This window comes from Malania oleifera, chromosome 2, assembly GCF_029873635.1.
Source record: "Malania oleifera isolate guangnan ecotype guangnan chromosome 2, ASM2987363v1, whole genome shotgun sequence".
Classification (NCBI taxonomy): domain Eukaryota; kingdom Viridiplantae; phylum Streptophyta; class Magnoliopsida; order Santalales; family Ximeniaceae; genus Malania; species Malania oleifera.
In genome coordinates, this window is record NC_080418.1 from 115068476 (window position 1) to 115084888 (window position 16413).

The 16413-nt window shown below is 36.3% G+C and overlaps 1 protein-coding gene across 1 annotated transcript; it reads right to left on the reverse strand.

Annotated features, from left to right (window-relative positions):
- Nucleotides 1-1285: 1285 nt before the first annotated feature.
- Nucleotides 1286-8162, reverse strand: LOC131148929 (probable beta-1,3-galactosyltransferase 2). The gene is made up of 11 exons (XM_058098889.1): nt 7577-8162; nt 5724-5820; nt 5501-5574; nt 5206-5414; nt 5013-5073; nt 3866-3938; nt 3627-3747; nt 3035-3122; nt 2812-2937; nt 2594-2703; nt 1286-1846 (listed from the first exon to the last, which is right to left on the reverse strand). Exons 1-11 carry the CDS (start codon nt 7684-7686, stop codon nt 1698-1700), a joined length of 1218 nt encoding a protein of 405 aa, XP_057954872.1. The 5' UTR covers nt 7687-8162; the 3' UTR covers nt 1286-1697.
- Nucleotides 8163-16413: the final 8251 nt, after the last annotated feature.

A 16413-nucleotide genomic window follows, 5' to 3' on the forward strand; every position in this document is an offset into this window, starting at 1 on the left:
ACGCAAATATATTTTAGATTTGCTTAACAAGACCAACATGATTAGCTGCAAGTCGGTTACCACTCCCATGTCTTCCTCCACAAAGTTATCTACCTCTGACTCCACTCCTATACCTGATCCGACGTTATATCGTAGAGTAGTTGGGAGCCTCCAATATTTACTCTTCACTCGGCCGGACCTCGCATTCTCTGTCAATCGTGTTTGTCAATACATGCATGCTCCATGTGTTTCTCATTGGCAAAGTGTTAAGCGCATTTTACGTTACTTGAAGCATACTCTTCATTATGGCTTACTTCTACAATCTTCTACACACTCATCTCTGGCCGCCTACACCGATGTTGACTGGGCAGGGTGTCTTGATGACAGAAAGTCTGCTGGTGGTTATTGTGTCTTTTATGGCTACAACTTAGTATCATGGAGCTCCAAGAAGCAATCCACTATTGCCAGGTCCAGTACAGAGGCAGAATACAAGGCACTTGCTCATGGTACTTGTGAACTACTATGGTTGCAATCTCTCTTATCTGAATTGGGCATTTTCTCATCCTCACCTCCAACCCTTTTCTGTGATAACTTGGGTGTGACTTATCTCTCTATGAATCATATGCTGCATTCTCGCACCAAACATGTAAATGTTGACTATCACTTTGTTCGTGATCGGATTCTGGCCAAAGCTCTTCAGGTCTCTTTCCTCTCAAGCAGAGATCAACTCGCTGACATCTTCACCAAGCCCTTATCTTCTTCTAGATTTGCCTCTCTCAGATCGACCCTCACTGTACTTCCAGGACTGCTTGGCTCGCCGGGGCTTATCAGCAATACCCCACAAACTGCCGCTTGAGAATATCTCTTTCTATTTTCAAAAAAATATTTTTCTATTTTCTCTTTTTATCCTCCTTTCTATTAGTTTGTTAACTGGAAATATCTCCCGTCTTCTACCCTGTATATATACAAGCCTGCGATGCCTATTCATGCTATGAAAACACAATACAATATCATTCTATGGTTTATCTTCTCCACTGTAATTATATCTACTCTTTCCATCTTTCCATCACTTTGGAAGGGTTTGAGTCTTACAATTTATTTGATAAACAAGAACATAGAATAAATTACAATCGAGCTTTATAATTTTATGTATTTGCCATATACATTTTCATTCTAGAGCAAGACAAGGGTAGAAAAACAAAACAATTCCGAGTCATGCACATATCCAACGCTTGAGAAAAGGCAGTGGCATGCAGCTATCACCCACAGAAAAAAATATTTAATTATTACCTTAAGCATCATCAACTTGCAAACCAATATATATAAACCACAAATTTATGAACAGCAAAAGGTTACTACAATGATTTGTAATTATTAGAAGCTAATGGCCGTGGAAATAGAACTTACAAATTGGCCCTCCAAGCATTAAAGAATGAATGTTTACAGCTACAAACTCCTCCTCTGGCTGCCATTGCGGATCAACTTCCCTACTAAAACAGGAAAAAGTCCGAATAGCAAGGCCTCTCTCTCTCTCTCTCTCTCTCTCTCGCTCTCTGATTGGCTTTCTCCCCCTTTCCACCTCTGCCCATCTCTCTGCACTGTATGATAATACATATACTCTCTATACCCACTTACAAAACCAGGAAAACAAGGCAACCCAGCAGCTTCTTTGCTCAAGCTCAATCATCCTTCCTGAGTTTGGAAGAACGGGCTGCATCTCAGAACACAGCACTCCACAAAGCATTCTCACCTTCTCCACACCGCCGATGGACCTCTTTAATCCTGTCCGCAGACTTGCAAATCCCACTGCAGCTCCAATCAAAAGAAGCAACACAGATGTTGCCTGCCTGGGCCTTCCACTCACAATCTGCAGTAACAATTTGCATCAAAACTCCTGTGATAAATATATGCAATTAAAATTCCTATTACATATCCATATCCATACTATTTTCTCTTTTTTTGTGCAAATAAAAAGTAATATGAGCAAGGTTCATATTCTGCCCCTCCAGAATAAGAGATTAACCCATAAATTAACCAAATGAGATCTTTAATCGCTCATTGAAAAATAGCAATTAATATCCCATTCAACAGTTAAAAGAGATCTCTAATATACTGTCTTGTTTTCTTTTTTGCTTCCTCTTTTTTTGGGCTGGGCTGTCAATGCTCAACAGCGTAGCTGTCAATGTTGCAAATGCAAATGGATTTGATCCACCACTGTATGGGTCCCATTCGTGGACCTGTCGCAGAACAATTTACTCAAATGATGATTATTTATCACTTCTATTAAGTAAACTTTGTCCCAGGCTGTATATGACATGGTACTTTTACCTTGTAAAGCTAAAAATATTGCTTCTAAACAGTCAATTCATTCTGGTGTGGGCTTACTTCTCTTCATAAAAAAGAAGCATTAACATGATAGATGCGCACCCTCTGATTAGGTATCACGTGCAAATCAATATTCCATGACAAGAAAGCAGTGCTAGTTATCATATATATGAGTTAACAACCAAAACAATTATTGCAGAGACCCCTCCCAGATTTTCTTTAAACTACAACACTATTGTGCCAAGATAATTTCAAATTTCAAATTTCCATAGGAATTTCAAAAACTTACCAGGTGGGGTGCCACAACACAGTCTCCGATCATCAATATGCTCCACATCAAGCCCAATGAACCAAGATCCCAATGAAACATCCTCATTAGCAAACTTGTGGAGCACGTGTCTGAGATAATTATGAACAAGAAAAACCATTAGAATGTCATATGACAATACAAAAGATCTTCACATCATGTAATTTCTATTGCCCTTAAACAAAGGAAGGGGACTTTACTGGTTTATAGATATGTAAGTAGCCAAATCTCTTGAGATGGCGTATAATTGCCCTGTCGCATGACGGAAATACTTGTTTCCTGCCTCACCAAATTTCCAATATTCTGGTTCATGATATCTCACTCCTCTGTTCCATGACATAAGTAAGAAACTGAAAGCTAAACAGCTTTTGACATTCATATGATGAAAGCAGCCAAAGCAATTTATAAAAATATCTGGCTTACTTTTGAGCAAGGACTGGACCAGATTTCATGCAGCCAATATATACCCGTGGTTTTGATCGGTGTCTAACTAAAGTTTCTCCTAGCGTTGCTGCAGCAGAGAGAAAGCAATTGGATTTAGAATTCTTTTTTTTTTTTTTTTTTTGGGGGGGGAGGGGGGGTGTGGGTGGGGAGGGAATTAAAAATAAATAAAAACTTAACAAAGTTATACAGATTTCACTTCTACAAGAGAAAAAATGCACCCATTCTCACTAGTCATGAATAAGATCACCCAGATCCATACAACCATTCAAAATCTTTCCAGTCATGAGTAAGATCACCCAGATCCATATCAGTCATCAGTCAAAATCTGTCAAGCCTTAGATGAACAAGGATTTTGGCTGTTTTATATTTGACTGAGACTGTTTAGCATTTACATCAAAATCTTGGATCTTAAATCTTGTCTTGGCGACAAATTTGTCATTCTTAAATAACAAATAAATACCAATCTGAATATCTAGCAAAAAAAAAAAAAACAGGCAATATGAATGACCTTTTTAGGAAATTATAAGCACTATAAAAATAGAATTATAATAATCAAGACATGTTTTCCTACCTATATTTACATGGACATCATCATCAACTTTCACATAGAAGTCAGCATCCCACAAAGCAGCAGCAGTAGCAAAATATATCTTTGTCTTGGCAGACAATTCAAGGTAACCCTCAACATGTTCCTGCTCACATAGAAATAATAGCCACATGAACTCACTAGCAATTTTTCAAGGGGGAAATCATTACATTCAATAGAATAGGAAAAGAAATATAAGGGGAAACAAGATGAGAAGGCAATACCAGTCTCAAGAAATCTCCATGTTTTCTGTCTTCTGCTTCAATAGCTTTGTCCAGTATACCCCCTGATGTAGCACTGGTAACAGAAAATAGCAAGATTAGATTCATCCATAACAGCAAAACCTATAGTCTATGTACTAATTTGGAATAGATTCCACCACTGACATCTAGTGATCATGGTTGTCCATTCATACACAAGATTTTTGATCAAATGCTAACAGCATGAGTATTCATTTGCACAATGTATGCCTAAAGATAATCCTATGCATGCAACAATGAGAATAATAATTAAACACTTATAAATTCATTTCAAAGTATGTGAACAGAAAAAAGCCCTGATGCAATATAAAACACAGGCATGATTTTATATCCAAGGATGTCCAAGCAGCTCCTATCTATTGTGCAAATCATAGGACTATTAGTAATATCTGTTGACACACTTAATACTTAGGATTAGGGAAATCCCATTGATTGCAACTCCAGACCTCCGGGAAAAGCATGAAACAAAAAAGGGTCAAATGGTACAATCTCTCCATCACCCTTTTCATTCTAGAGTGATTTTTTAGTTTTTGGTCTGTAAATATGTGTTGCTATTTGCTCCATTTTGATTTTTCCATCGAGTCCAAACATAAAGTCGAGGGATAGCTGTCTATACACTGATAAGGAATGTATGGATTCTCAAGAAAGAAAGGAACTCTGGTGGTCCCGCAGCTCCCAGCAAGCCACCTGGAAACAAAGAATCCTTTTTTGTTTCACAACTAACATTATTAGTATCATATAAGACAAAAGGGAACAACCAGGCTGATGCATTAGCTATAACAAATTGGGGAGTCTAAATTTTTGTGGCAGTGAATGGTCAATCACCAATTCAAAGTTATTTCTCAGCACAATATCTCCTAGAGAATAGGAATATAGAACCCATATTTTGGACAAAGTCATTATAGTAAGTATTTCACTGGCTTTATCCAATATAAGTTTGAAAACAAAGCTTAAAGCCACTGTTGACATAGGGAGCTGAAAAAACAACAAATATGAATTTCTTTCCATGCCAAAGCCATGAAATTCAAAAACGGTATTGGATGGATGTATTACGAAAAATAGATAACTTCAAGCATAACAGATTCTACTTATAAAGAGAATTTCAACTCACCTATGACCAATGACAAAGCGGACAATAATGCCCTTTTCTTCCATCTTTTTTCTCTTCTCACCTAGAATTCATTTTTCCACATGAACCACTTGTGAGAAGAAAGGGGCTGATTATTAGCAGAAGAACTAAAGAGAAGGGGGGGAATGAATGACAAAAGGGAGGAAACCAGTTGAAGCATGAATCTATCATGAACCTTGAGGCATCCATGTAGCACGAACTGAATCTCTTCTTTTCCGGCTGCTAAAAGCAGTATTAATTCCTATAACCATTAAATACTTCCTTTTTCTAGGTAACTCTGAATTCAGATCTTCTGAAATAGGAGAACCACTAAGTATAGACTCATGTGCAGCCCTTGCAGCAGCTAACTCCATCTCTAAATTTGAAATAGTCTTATCCAAAGTCCTACATTGAATAAAGTATGCCGCCTTCAGAGTTGCAATAGGAAAATAAAAACCACATGAAGAATACCATCCTCATTAGAAACTTACTGAATAGCATGATGGGTCTTAAAAACTTCCCTGAAAATGTCCTTAGATTCACGCTTTACATCATTTTGGTTCAACTAAAAGGAACAAATTAGATTAGACAAAACAAACATTTGAATGAATAGTGTAAAATAAAGAACTGAAATTTGAAAAACAAATAAATACACACATAAATAAAATGGCTATGAGGAGCAGATAACAAGTAAAAGGCAGGAGAGACACTTACTATTCTTTTACCACAACCCTCAGAAACTAACTTTAATTTTTCAGCTTCAGCAGCAGTAGTCCTTGTGAGGCCTTTAGACTCGGGCACTATCCACATCCTGTTACCATATATTTTACCTCATTAAAATGCCATTATGTCCCAAAAACAATTTGCCCAGAATAACATTAGAAGTGATTTATCCTATTGAAAATGGAACAAATAGCAGCGACAACAGGCATTAAACTAAATGAACTGGAATGGAAAATGTTCTTTACCATATTTCTCAAAATTTTCACACATAATTTACCTTTTCTTGAAAAGTGCATTTAGTGGGTTACGTGTTAAGATTCAGGAGAACATGGCAGCAAATAGTGGCAATCGACGAAGTAGATATTGGAAACTGCCTTAAAGAACAAGCTCGTTAAATGACATTATAATGTGTTTACAAAGTTCAAAGGGCATGTTATGGATTTTCAAAAGGTTAAAATAACTGTATTCTGAAACAATGTCAGGAATGTCCACACAATTAATAAAACGAAATAAAGAAACTGCACTCGTTAGTTTATTTTTAACATGATGTTTAGGCTCCCCTTGAAACTTGGAAACATAAAGGAAAGGAAGGGAAATAAAAAATACAAAGGAATTCACTTTTATTGTATTGTTACCAAAAAAATAAGAATAAATCAATAAATATATGCTAAATATGGATAAAATTCTTATTTTACGCATTATTAACAGTGGAAATTTCTTAGTTTGCAATGAAATTTGAATACACTTTCATTTTTAATAATATTTGAGATGGAGAGAAGGACTATAGAATATCGAATTACTTAATTTTCTCTTTTTTTCCTTTTATCTAACAAAATTCCTCATCCATACGAAGCCCATGAATCTCTTTTTGAATTCTAGTGGAGGCCTACGGATGAAAATGCCCAACATAAATAGCAGCACATGAATCGCTTTATGACACTAACTATGAGAAGCTCCAACCATGGCTACTCGCAAGAAATAAGTTCTGCAGAAATCAATTGAATTATAACATTAAAGCACCTTTTTACAACCCTAATTAAGAACATGATGGTGAAGAATACCATCTTTGGAGGCCTCTATCCCTTATTGTATCTCAGACGCGTTCCTGCCCATCAATGAGGATATGGGAGAAAGGAGAGGGTACAGTTTTTAATGGTCCACAGATCTAACCATAAGACTATTTATACACCACCCACAACGCCCCATCCCTCCCACCCGTATGTATATTAGGGGGGAAAAGTTGAAATATACAATTAATATATCGTGAAAGTGGCAGAAAAGTTTTTAGACGTATTTATAGAAGAAAATCCCTCCTCTAAAAATGCAGTTTACACGGTTTAATTACCAACTCTGCATCTGAAAAACAAATCCAAACTTCAGATCTATCCCAACATTACAAACACATGGGCAAAATTTACATACCAGAGAGAGAGAGAGAGAGAGAGAGAGAGAGAGAGAGAGAGAAAGGAAGTCAGTAATTCTACCAAATCAAAACACTCTTAAGACACCATCGGAAGCTCAAATTTCTTCAAAATTCATTGATGCCCCTCACACAAGACCAATTAAGATTCTTGACAAAAACATTTTTTAAAATTTAAACCTATAGATAAAAACACACTAACAAGTAGTCCTGAATCGACTCGGTAATTAGAAAAACGGCTAACAAGAACTTCGAAAATGGATAATCAATCTATCAATCAGAAGCTCACATACAATATGTCGCACAAATTTTCAAGGGAAAATTCAAAAAAAAAAAAAAAAATTCAACGAGATGCGTAGCTGTGAGCTGAATTTAGAAGAAATTAGAAAGTGGGAGAGAACGGACACTCATACGAGATGCGCACCTGTTCGTGAAGAGCATTCCAGCACAGAAGCAGCCTAAACAAAGCAAGAGAGTCCATTTCCGAGATACGGCGCTCCTTGGGGGCTGCTCTCCTCTGCTCTTCAAGGACATCTTCAATTAATTTTTCTCTCCTCTCTTATCTTCTCTTCTTTCCTGCCAGTAGCTGCCTCAATAATGAAAACCCATGCGAAAAGCAGAGAGAAGGAGCCAAATCGAAGAAACCCAGAAGCAGACGAGGCCCCAAGTGCTTAGGGAATCAGCAGCAGCAGAATCAATCAATTGAAAGTGAGGTCTGGAACGAGATTTGAAGCAGAGGAGCGAGACAAAGAGCAGTAGAGAGGAAGTACAGAGCCGAAAGAAAGGAAGGAAGAAAGGGTGCGCTCCTATTTCTTGTAATTTGTTGCTTTCTTTATCCTTTGCTTTGTTCCTCTCTCTCTCTCTCTCTCTCTCTGTATGGATTCTCTCTCTACAGCTTTCTCTGTCTGGATTCTCTCTCGCTCTCAACTTTGCAGGCAAGGGACGTGGAACAGAAGTGAGAAGACCCAAGACCTGCCCCGGTCTTCTTCCCAAATTTACCAAACACACCATTTCAGACCTTCCTTATTTATTGTTAACCTCCTCTCTAGTTCCACACAATTACATTTATGCCCTTTACATTTCTTCCACGTTTCCCCACTGCAACCTTGGCGCCAACCCCCAGTATTTAGTTAACCCTCAATAATTATTTTCTAAAATAGAAAATAATAATTTTATTTTTCGTATTTTTTTATTGTTAGAGAAAAGATAAATTTTTCATTTTATTATATAAAGAAAATAATAAAGTGTTAATAGTATATATAATTAAATTGACTGACTTAAAAGCTTGTTTGGTATTGAAAAAATTTGATAGTAAAAAATGGAAAATACAAAGAAATTAATTTTTTGTTATTAAGAAAAGAAAAATAAATAAAAATGTATAGCAAATTGACAAATAAAAAGTTAATTTTACACATTATTAGCGTTTGATTGACCATAATTTTTAAGTATATTAGAATAAAACCTTGATCCAAACAGAACCTAAGATAGTATTTGGAAGCATAGATTTTATGACTTGAATTCAAATTATAAATTTGAAATAACGTTAATATAATATTGTATTATATTTTATCCGAATCTACACAAATTTTAGTCTAACGTCTCAATTGCATGTTCTAAAACGCCAAGTAAATATTTTTTTTTATTTTACAATTAGTCATGTGCAATGCATGAGTATGAGTAATTATAAATAAAATCGGTAGCATGTGTACGAAAAAATAAAGTCATAGATGGTTATTTTGTGATCGTGGTAGGTATATATTGTAATGATGGGTATTATTTATATTCATTAAATTATTTATTAATTGAATAATTTTTAATAAAAAATATATGCAAAAATATGAAGACGTTCAAAAATTACATTGGGTAAAAAATATAGATAGAAAAAGTAATATCTTTCTTTAACTTGAAAGATTACTTTAGTCCCGACGTCTGTGCCTCTCACTCGAGAGGCACTTCATTAAAGGAAAAAGAATTAACTATGAGTTTTCGAATTACTACTTTAGTCTCGTTCCTGACTCTCACTAGAGAGTCACTTCACTAAAGAGTGTCCCGAAGAAGGGCTTTAATAACGCTTAAAAGGCCAAGAAAATCGATTTTCGGCTCCATAACTAACCAGGCGGCAAAGAAGAGCGAAAATTCTCGTTGCCTACGTAGCCTAGATTGCTAAGCAGGATTCCTTAGGGATATTATAGTTCTTTATACTCATAGGAGAACCGAACCGGAATGCAGGATCTCTAGCCCGGAACTCGAACTAGTAATACAAATTACAGATAAGATAAAATAAAGTAATTATTGAGGGAGGAGGTGCGAGTGATCCAAGAATTAAAATTAGAGGTAAACAAATTTGATGGGTGGCGGCTCACTGAAGAATTTTCTGGAAGACAATTGAGGATAGATATCTTCTTTTTCCTTTACGTCCATTTGACAAGTTGGCGGCTTCCCTTCGTATTTTTTCATATTATATGGTTTTATTTGTGCCTTTGACCATATTTTGTATATTCATCCCCAAGGCCTCAGCTACTTTTTGAATTGAAAAGTAGGCTTCATAATTATTAATTAGAACCAGTCATTTGCTTCTAGATGTTAATAATGCATGCATGATATTATAATTGACGTATTTATGTTTTAATTAATTGAAATTTTACGCATGGACCGCGCATTAGTTCAACACTTGGCCACGATTATAAGATAAGAACACTTTGTTATGATACAAATTTATAAAGAAAATACGAGTACTTACCTCAAATTATTTATATATATATATCATAAATTTCCCTTTAGTCTTTTGACTTTCCTCTATCCATTAATCTTCCTAACCTTTAGCTTTATTTTTGCTTGTTGTGGCCAATTTGCTCTTTGTTCTTTCAAGTTCAACTCTTTTTCTTCCTCGTCTTATCACTAGTTTTTATGTGTTTAGAAATAATCACATATACAATTGTTGTGAACAAAAAAGTCAACCGAATTTGTTCATAAGAATAATTGATCGCAATCCAATTGTTTAACGGGATCACTACGCATGCAAATTATAGTTCACCATTGATGACAGGGATGTCAATCCCAAATTAGTGAGTATCATAGTGTAACAACCTACTTTCCATGCTATGTTTTTTTTTTTCTTTTCCTATATAAATTGAATGTAAAATTTCTATTGTTCTGATACCTTTTAATATAAGGCAAACCCTCATCACGATTCATATAAAACCCATGGAATCTGGGACACAACAAACAACCTAAGCAGCGATGAACGGAATTCATAAAACCATAACCATATATATATATATATATATATATATATATATATATATGTATACAATACCAGAGTGTCAGAATATTTCCCAAAAATACCCTCAACTGAAACTAGAGCTAGACAAAAATAACCTCCCAAAATACTCACCCTACAGATAAGGCAGTACTATAGCCCCCTCTATCTGTGAGCCGAATATGCTCGCCTAACTGGATTAGTTGAAAAATGTTAAATCACTAGGATGAGACAATGCTCAGTAAGACGAAATATGTTATTGCTAGTGTGTGGCAAATGAGTTACATATTTACAAAATCTGATTTAGAAATACCATAGATGGCTGAATATGAGAAAACATGTATAAATAACATACAGTATAGCTCATACCTATGTTTCTTAACATAACTGTCTTTATAAATTTTCCATTTATAATACTTCTAATATTCATAGATACATCTACTGTTTCTGTAAATCTAATTATACATATAATAATTGAGAAAATTTCTCTGGATGGATAAATGTATGTCATGATTTAACCCCTCACGACAGGGTTGTGCGGCCCGTAGGTGGGACCTATCACTGGCTGGTCAATTACATCACTATACTCCGAAAGTCAGATCGGTCTCCTCAATCCTGATTGACGAGGAGTCTGTCCACTACATAGGCACAATCGATAGTTATAAATCCACATACTATCTGAGTTATGTGTGTAACGACCTCCTTATAAAATAAATTCTAAAATCTTCTCTACTATTTTAAATTAAAATAATTTCGTACACAGCAGAAAGCAAATAATATGAAACACAACCTTATATATATATATACAATACCAGAGTGTCTAAATATTCCACAAATATTACATATTTCACTGTACTCTCAAGAACTACTCTTACTAATACCAGAGCTAACAAAATTGAATCCCAAAACACTCACCCTCAAAAAGGGTAGATTAACAGCTCCTCTATCTGCGAGCCTGCTCCCCTCATACAACTGGCTCACCTGAAAAATAATTCAACACTGGGATGAGCCAAAACTCAGTAAGACGAAACGTGTTATCACTAATGTGTGACAACTGAGATGTGGATCTATAAAATTAATCCGAGATAAGAGTAGAATAAATAACTAAAACTGAAAATGCTGATACTACATAACATATTATAAAACCTTTAACTACGTAATTTAATATTTCAAATTGTATGAAATTACTTTTCATAATAATATTACTATTTCAAAAAATCTGATAATACTATAATATCTGAGAATATTTCCCTAAATGGTTGTATGTCATGATTTAACCCCTCATGACAGGGTTGTGCGGTCCGAAGGTTGGATCTATCCTGGCTGGCCGACCAGGGTAAATCACTCTACTCCTCGGTTAGATCGGCCCTCCTCAACCCATATCTAATAGGGAGTCTGTTCACAACTAGGCACGATTGACCTCATACTTCTTACTATCTGAGTTAAGTGGTTGCACTCTAAACTAAATATCTGCATATCTGTAGCTATGGTATTGTGCTCTGCTATCTGATCCATCAGGGTCTGATACTATATAATACATTTCTATATACAACTAACTATTTTATTATGATTCTGTAATAACTGTATAAATCATAACGCTGTAACAATCCGTAGCTATATCAACTGTATTTTTTTGAGATAACTGTAAATCTACCTGTTATGGTACTGTAAAATTGTAAAATCATGGTATTCTAAAAGATACTGTAAATGCATTTCACTGTCTGTATATTCTGTAAAACATATTCCTTAAAATACTGTAAAAACATGTTTATATACTATATTCATACTCTCATGCCACACAATAATTTAAACTATTTTAACATCAATAATAAATTGCATAAATTTCTGCTCTGAATAATAATCTCGTAGAAACATAATCTTCATACTGAAATCATACTAGATTTTCCTAACATAGCATGTTTCCCTTACCAAACTGTTGAAAAACCCCTATCGTATACTGATCCTACACCCGCAGGGCTTCCTATTCTACATCCTGAAAACCACATTTGGTAGAACAGAATATCAATATTTCTTGGCCTACATCATTTCCTACACCTGTCATAAGGTCAAAAACTATATAAAAGGCCTTATCCTGATTCTGGGGAAAATTTAACTCGATCCCACCAATGATCCGCCCTAGCAAACTTAAAGAGAACTCCGCCAGGAGCGTCGTGGTGGCCTCAGATCGTCGATCCGATGACTTACGGGGCCAAAATCAAAGAAAGTTGGAAGGAGAACCGTAGGAGAGAGAAAGAGGGAAACGCAGCGCTAAATTTCTATGTTTAACCGAGGTTTTACACTATTTATACTACGAGATTCGTCGACGAGTCACATCACCTTATCGACGAGTCCTGTAGAAAGTTCGTCGACGAACCTACCCCTCGTTGATGAAATTCAAACTTCCCAATAATCCTCTCTCGGCATCTTCTCATTGAAGAAGCTCGTCCTCGTCGACGAGGTCCTGCTATACCCTTGTCAACGAATCCCCTGTATTCGATGACGAGGACCAAGGAAAAATTTTCGGTTATTATCCCCAAAGTGGAATATCGTCGACGAAATCTGCCGTCTCCTTCTGTTTCTTTTTCCATTTCTATCCCTCTTTATTATTTAAATACCATTTTTCTTTGGGTCGTTACATTCTCCCCTCCTTATAAAATTTCGTCATTGAAATTTACTTATTCATATGATCCTTCTTTCTCAAAGGTAAATGGTGTACTTATTTTATTACTTGCCCTCACTTATGGCGGAGGAATAACATGGTTACATGGGTAGTCCTGGGAGATTACAACCATAAAAGAAAATTTCCCCCAAAATCAAAATACTACCTAACCTATGCTCTATAATACAATTACACTAGACTCAACAAAATAAAATTACCATCCTAGCATATACATCAATACTATAATTCATCAAACAAGTGGGGATATTTCCGTCTGATTTCATCTTCAAGTTCCCATGAGGCTTCCCCAATCACGTGATTTCTCCATAGAACTTTTATTAATGGTATCTTCTTACTGTGCAATTCTTGTTCTTTTCTATCTAAAATATGTACTAGAGCTTCTTCATATGCTAAAGTCTCACTGACTGCCAATTCTGCATAACTGATGATATGGGAAAGATCTGGGACGTATTTCCTTAGCATAGAAACATGAAATACGTCATGAACTTGAAATAGAGATGGCGGTAAAGCTAACCGATAGGATACTGACCCAATCTTCTCAAGTATCTCAAATGGACCAATAAACCTAAGGCTTAACTTACCCTTCTTCCCAAATCTCAAGATCTCATTCAGTGAAGTTATTCTCAGAAATACATAATCACCCACTTCAAATTTCAATTCCCGGCGGCGAGTATCCGCGTAGCTTTTTTGCCAACTTTGCGTTGTTAAACCTATGGGTCATTCCATGTTTTGATTATGACAAATACTCAGGTATTTAATGACTGCTGAGTTGATGTGCAAGTTTATCTTGGTAGTATCCTATGATGGCACTCGGAGACCCGGAGAAAAACAAAGGCCCTGAAGACCCTAGATATAATTTATTTGTTGTAATTTATATTCGGGTCTATAATATTTAAGTAGGAAAGGTCTGTAATAGTAATTAGGGTTCTAGTTTGTAATAAACTCACACACATCACATGCATGATAATACGTAAGCTCAAACAAACCGTAAATGAAAAATGACCTTAGAAAGACCTTAGGGATTTCCCTTCGGTCGACCGACACCGGACTTTTTCGGTGTCTTCCAAATTGGACCCCAAGTGACCCTAAGACAGACAAATTTTCACATATACATGTTAGGCACTTGAATAGAGCTTGTATGCTTCAAGACGGGACCAAAATGCACACTTGGTGCACTTTCGGTCGACCGAACCAGGCAGTTCATTTTGCCCTGGTCGACCGAACCAAGCCTGAGTCAACAGTTGACCAAGGCCCTGGTCGACCGAACCAGAATAGTTCAAAAAGCCTCGGTCTACCGAAACCCTCTCTGGTCAACACTTTGACCACTTAGTCGACCGAACCAGGTAGTTCAAGAAGCCCTGGTCAATCGAAACCCCCTGGGGTCAAAAGTTTGACCATCTGGTCGTCCAAACCAAGTAATTCAAAAAGCCCTGGTCGATCGAAACCTCCCTGAGTCAAAAGTTTGACCATCTGGTTAACCGACCCTTTTTGTACACCAACTACCTGATCGACCGGAGGGTCCTCAGGAAAAATCCCAGCGGTCTGGTCGATCGAACTAGCCAATTCAAAATGGCCTGGTCGACCGAACCTTGGAAAATTGAGAAATTGCCCTCTCCTAGTCGACCGAGCCCTCAGTTCAAAAGTCCCCTAGTCAACCGAACCATATGAGACCTAGTCAACCGAAACATTTCTGGTCAACCGGACCTCTCGGGTTGCCCTGATTTTTACCGCAGTTAAATATTTTTTAAACAGGGTTAAAATTTTTAAAAAGTCATTTATCTTTTCTTATTATTCCAAGTGTGTCCCCAACGGTTATATTTTGTGGGGTATCTATATATATCCCCTCATTTGGGATAATTAGTATGGGATAAAAATATTGATTAAGAGAAATTCTCTGAAAATCCCAAAACCTATAATACTCATATCCAATACTCATTCACTCATGCTTACCTTCTTCGATTTCTTAAATCCTCAGTAAGTTGATTGAATGTTTATATTAATAGGTTTGTTCTCCCATTCATATTTGATTGATTTATTTTCATTGAGAGTTAAACCTAAGTATTCTTAGGAGACTTTGTTAATAAGTCTATCCTAAGAAGACTTTCATTTGATCTTCTAAGATTGCACCTTCATTGCAACATCTTGAGAAGATTGTATTTGTTTTTGGTTGCAAAATATATTCAAAATACTTTCAAATATCTAGTGTGCTTTATCTTGATAAATCTTTGAAGAGATATTTGTTCGTGTAAGAAAAATCTTTGTTACAATATTCATTGATTTATATCTTTAGTTGAATACAAAGATTAAACTCTTTTTGCAAACCAAACTTATACATTGCTAGAGCTCCATATATATATATATATTGTTTGGTTGATATCTTTGTTTGAGCACTTAGATTGAATACATCTTGTGATACAAAGATTGTAGTATTCGCACTCTCACGTACTCATAACACCGATAGTAAATATATATATATCTGAGAGTTGAAACATTGGACCACATTGAGCTTACATATTATATCATTTGTGGTGTATGTTATTGCGCGCATTTGGGTACATATCTGCTTTACATGAAAGCATAATCACTGTACCATTTGATTATAATACACATCTGTTGCATTTTCAGGCACAGGCCTGAAGAGGGAGACTAGCCCTGGAATAGTCCCGGATTGGCTTAGACCCGGTTAGGAAAGCTAGGTGCGTCATCCTATTAAAGCGTGTAGGTTGAGGTCAGCCCCGCTAATTAACCTGGTTAAGGTTGAGGTCAAGCCTATGTAAATTTGACCTGGTTGTAATTGGTGTCGCTCCACCCTTAAGTGAGCTATTAGTGGAATTCTCGGGCTTGCGAGCCAGAGGCAGGGACGTAGGCACAGCTGGCTGAACCCCGATAACATATCGTGTGTTTGTTTATATTTCTACATTCTACTTTTACTGCACATGTATGTTATGGGTGAATGACGCGTATGACTTAATTTCCATATTATATTCAACTACGCATATAGAAATTGCTTAGACTGACCCGGGTTGTGAATATACTGTTGTTCGATAAATCAACCTAGGAGAAAAAGATTTTAAATTCCAATTCACCCCCCCCCTCTTGGGAATACACCTATTCTAACATGCGCTGCACTGATCCTATCTCGAATAAGTCAGACTTTATCACACACTTGCTGAATTATCTCTGAACCCAAAACTCGCCTTTCACTTACTTCATCCCAGAAAATAGGAGATCGGCATCTCCTACCATATAATGCCTCTTACGGTGTCATGTCGATGCTAGTCTGATAACTGTTATTATAAGCAAATTCAACTAGCGGCAAAAA

Bases quoted from the DNA above. Each gene is read 5' to 3' on its own strand.
- LOC131148929 (XM_058098889.1), bottom strand. From the start codon at position 7,686: ATGTCCTTGAAGAGCAGAGGAGAGCAGCCCCCAAGGAGCGCCGTATCT. The intron at 5,415-5,500 runs GTAAGTTTCTAA...TATTCAATGTAG, and splicing joins AAGACCCATCATGCTATTCA to GACTTTGGATAAGACTATTT. The intron at 3,939-5,012 runs GTGAGTTGAAAT...TTCTGTTACCAG, and splicing joins CGCTTTGTCATTGGTCATAG to TGCTACATCAGGGGGTATAC.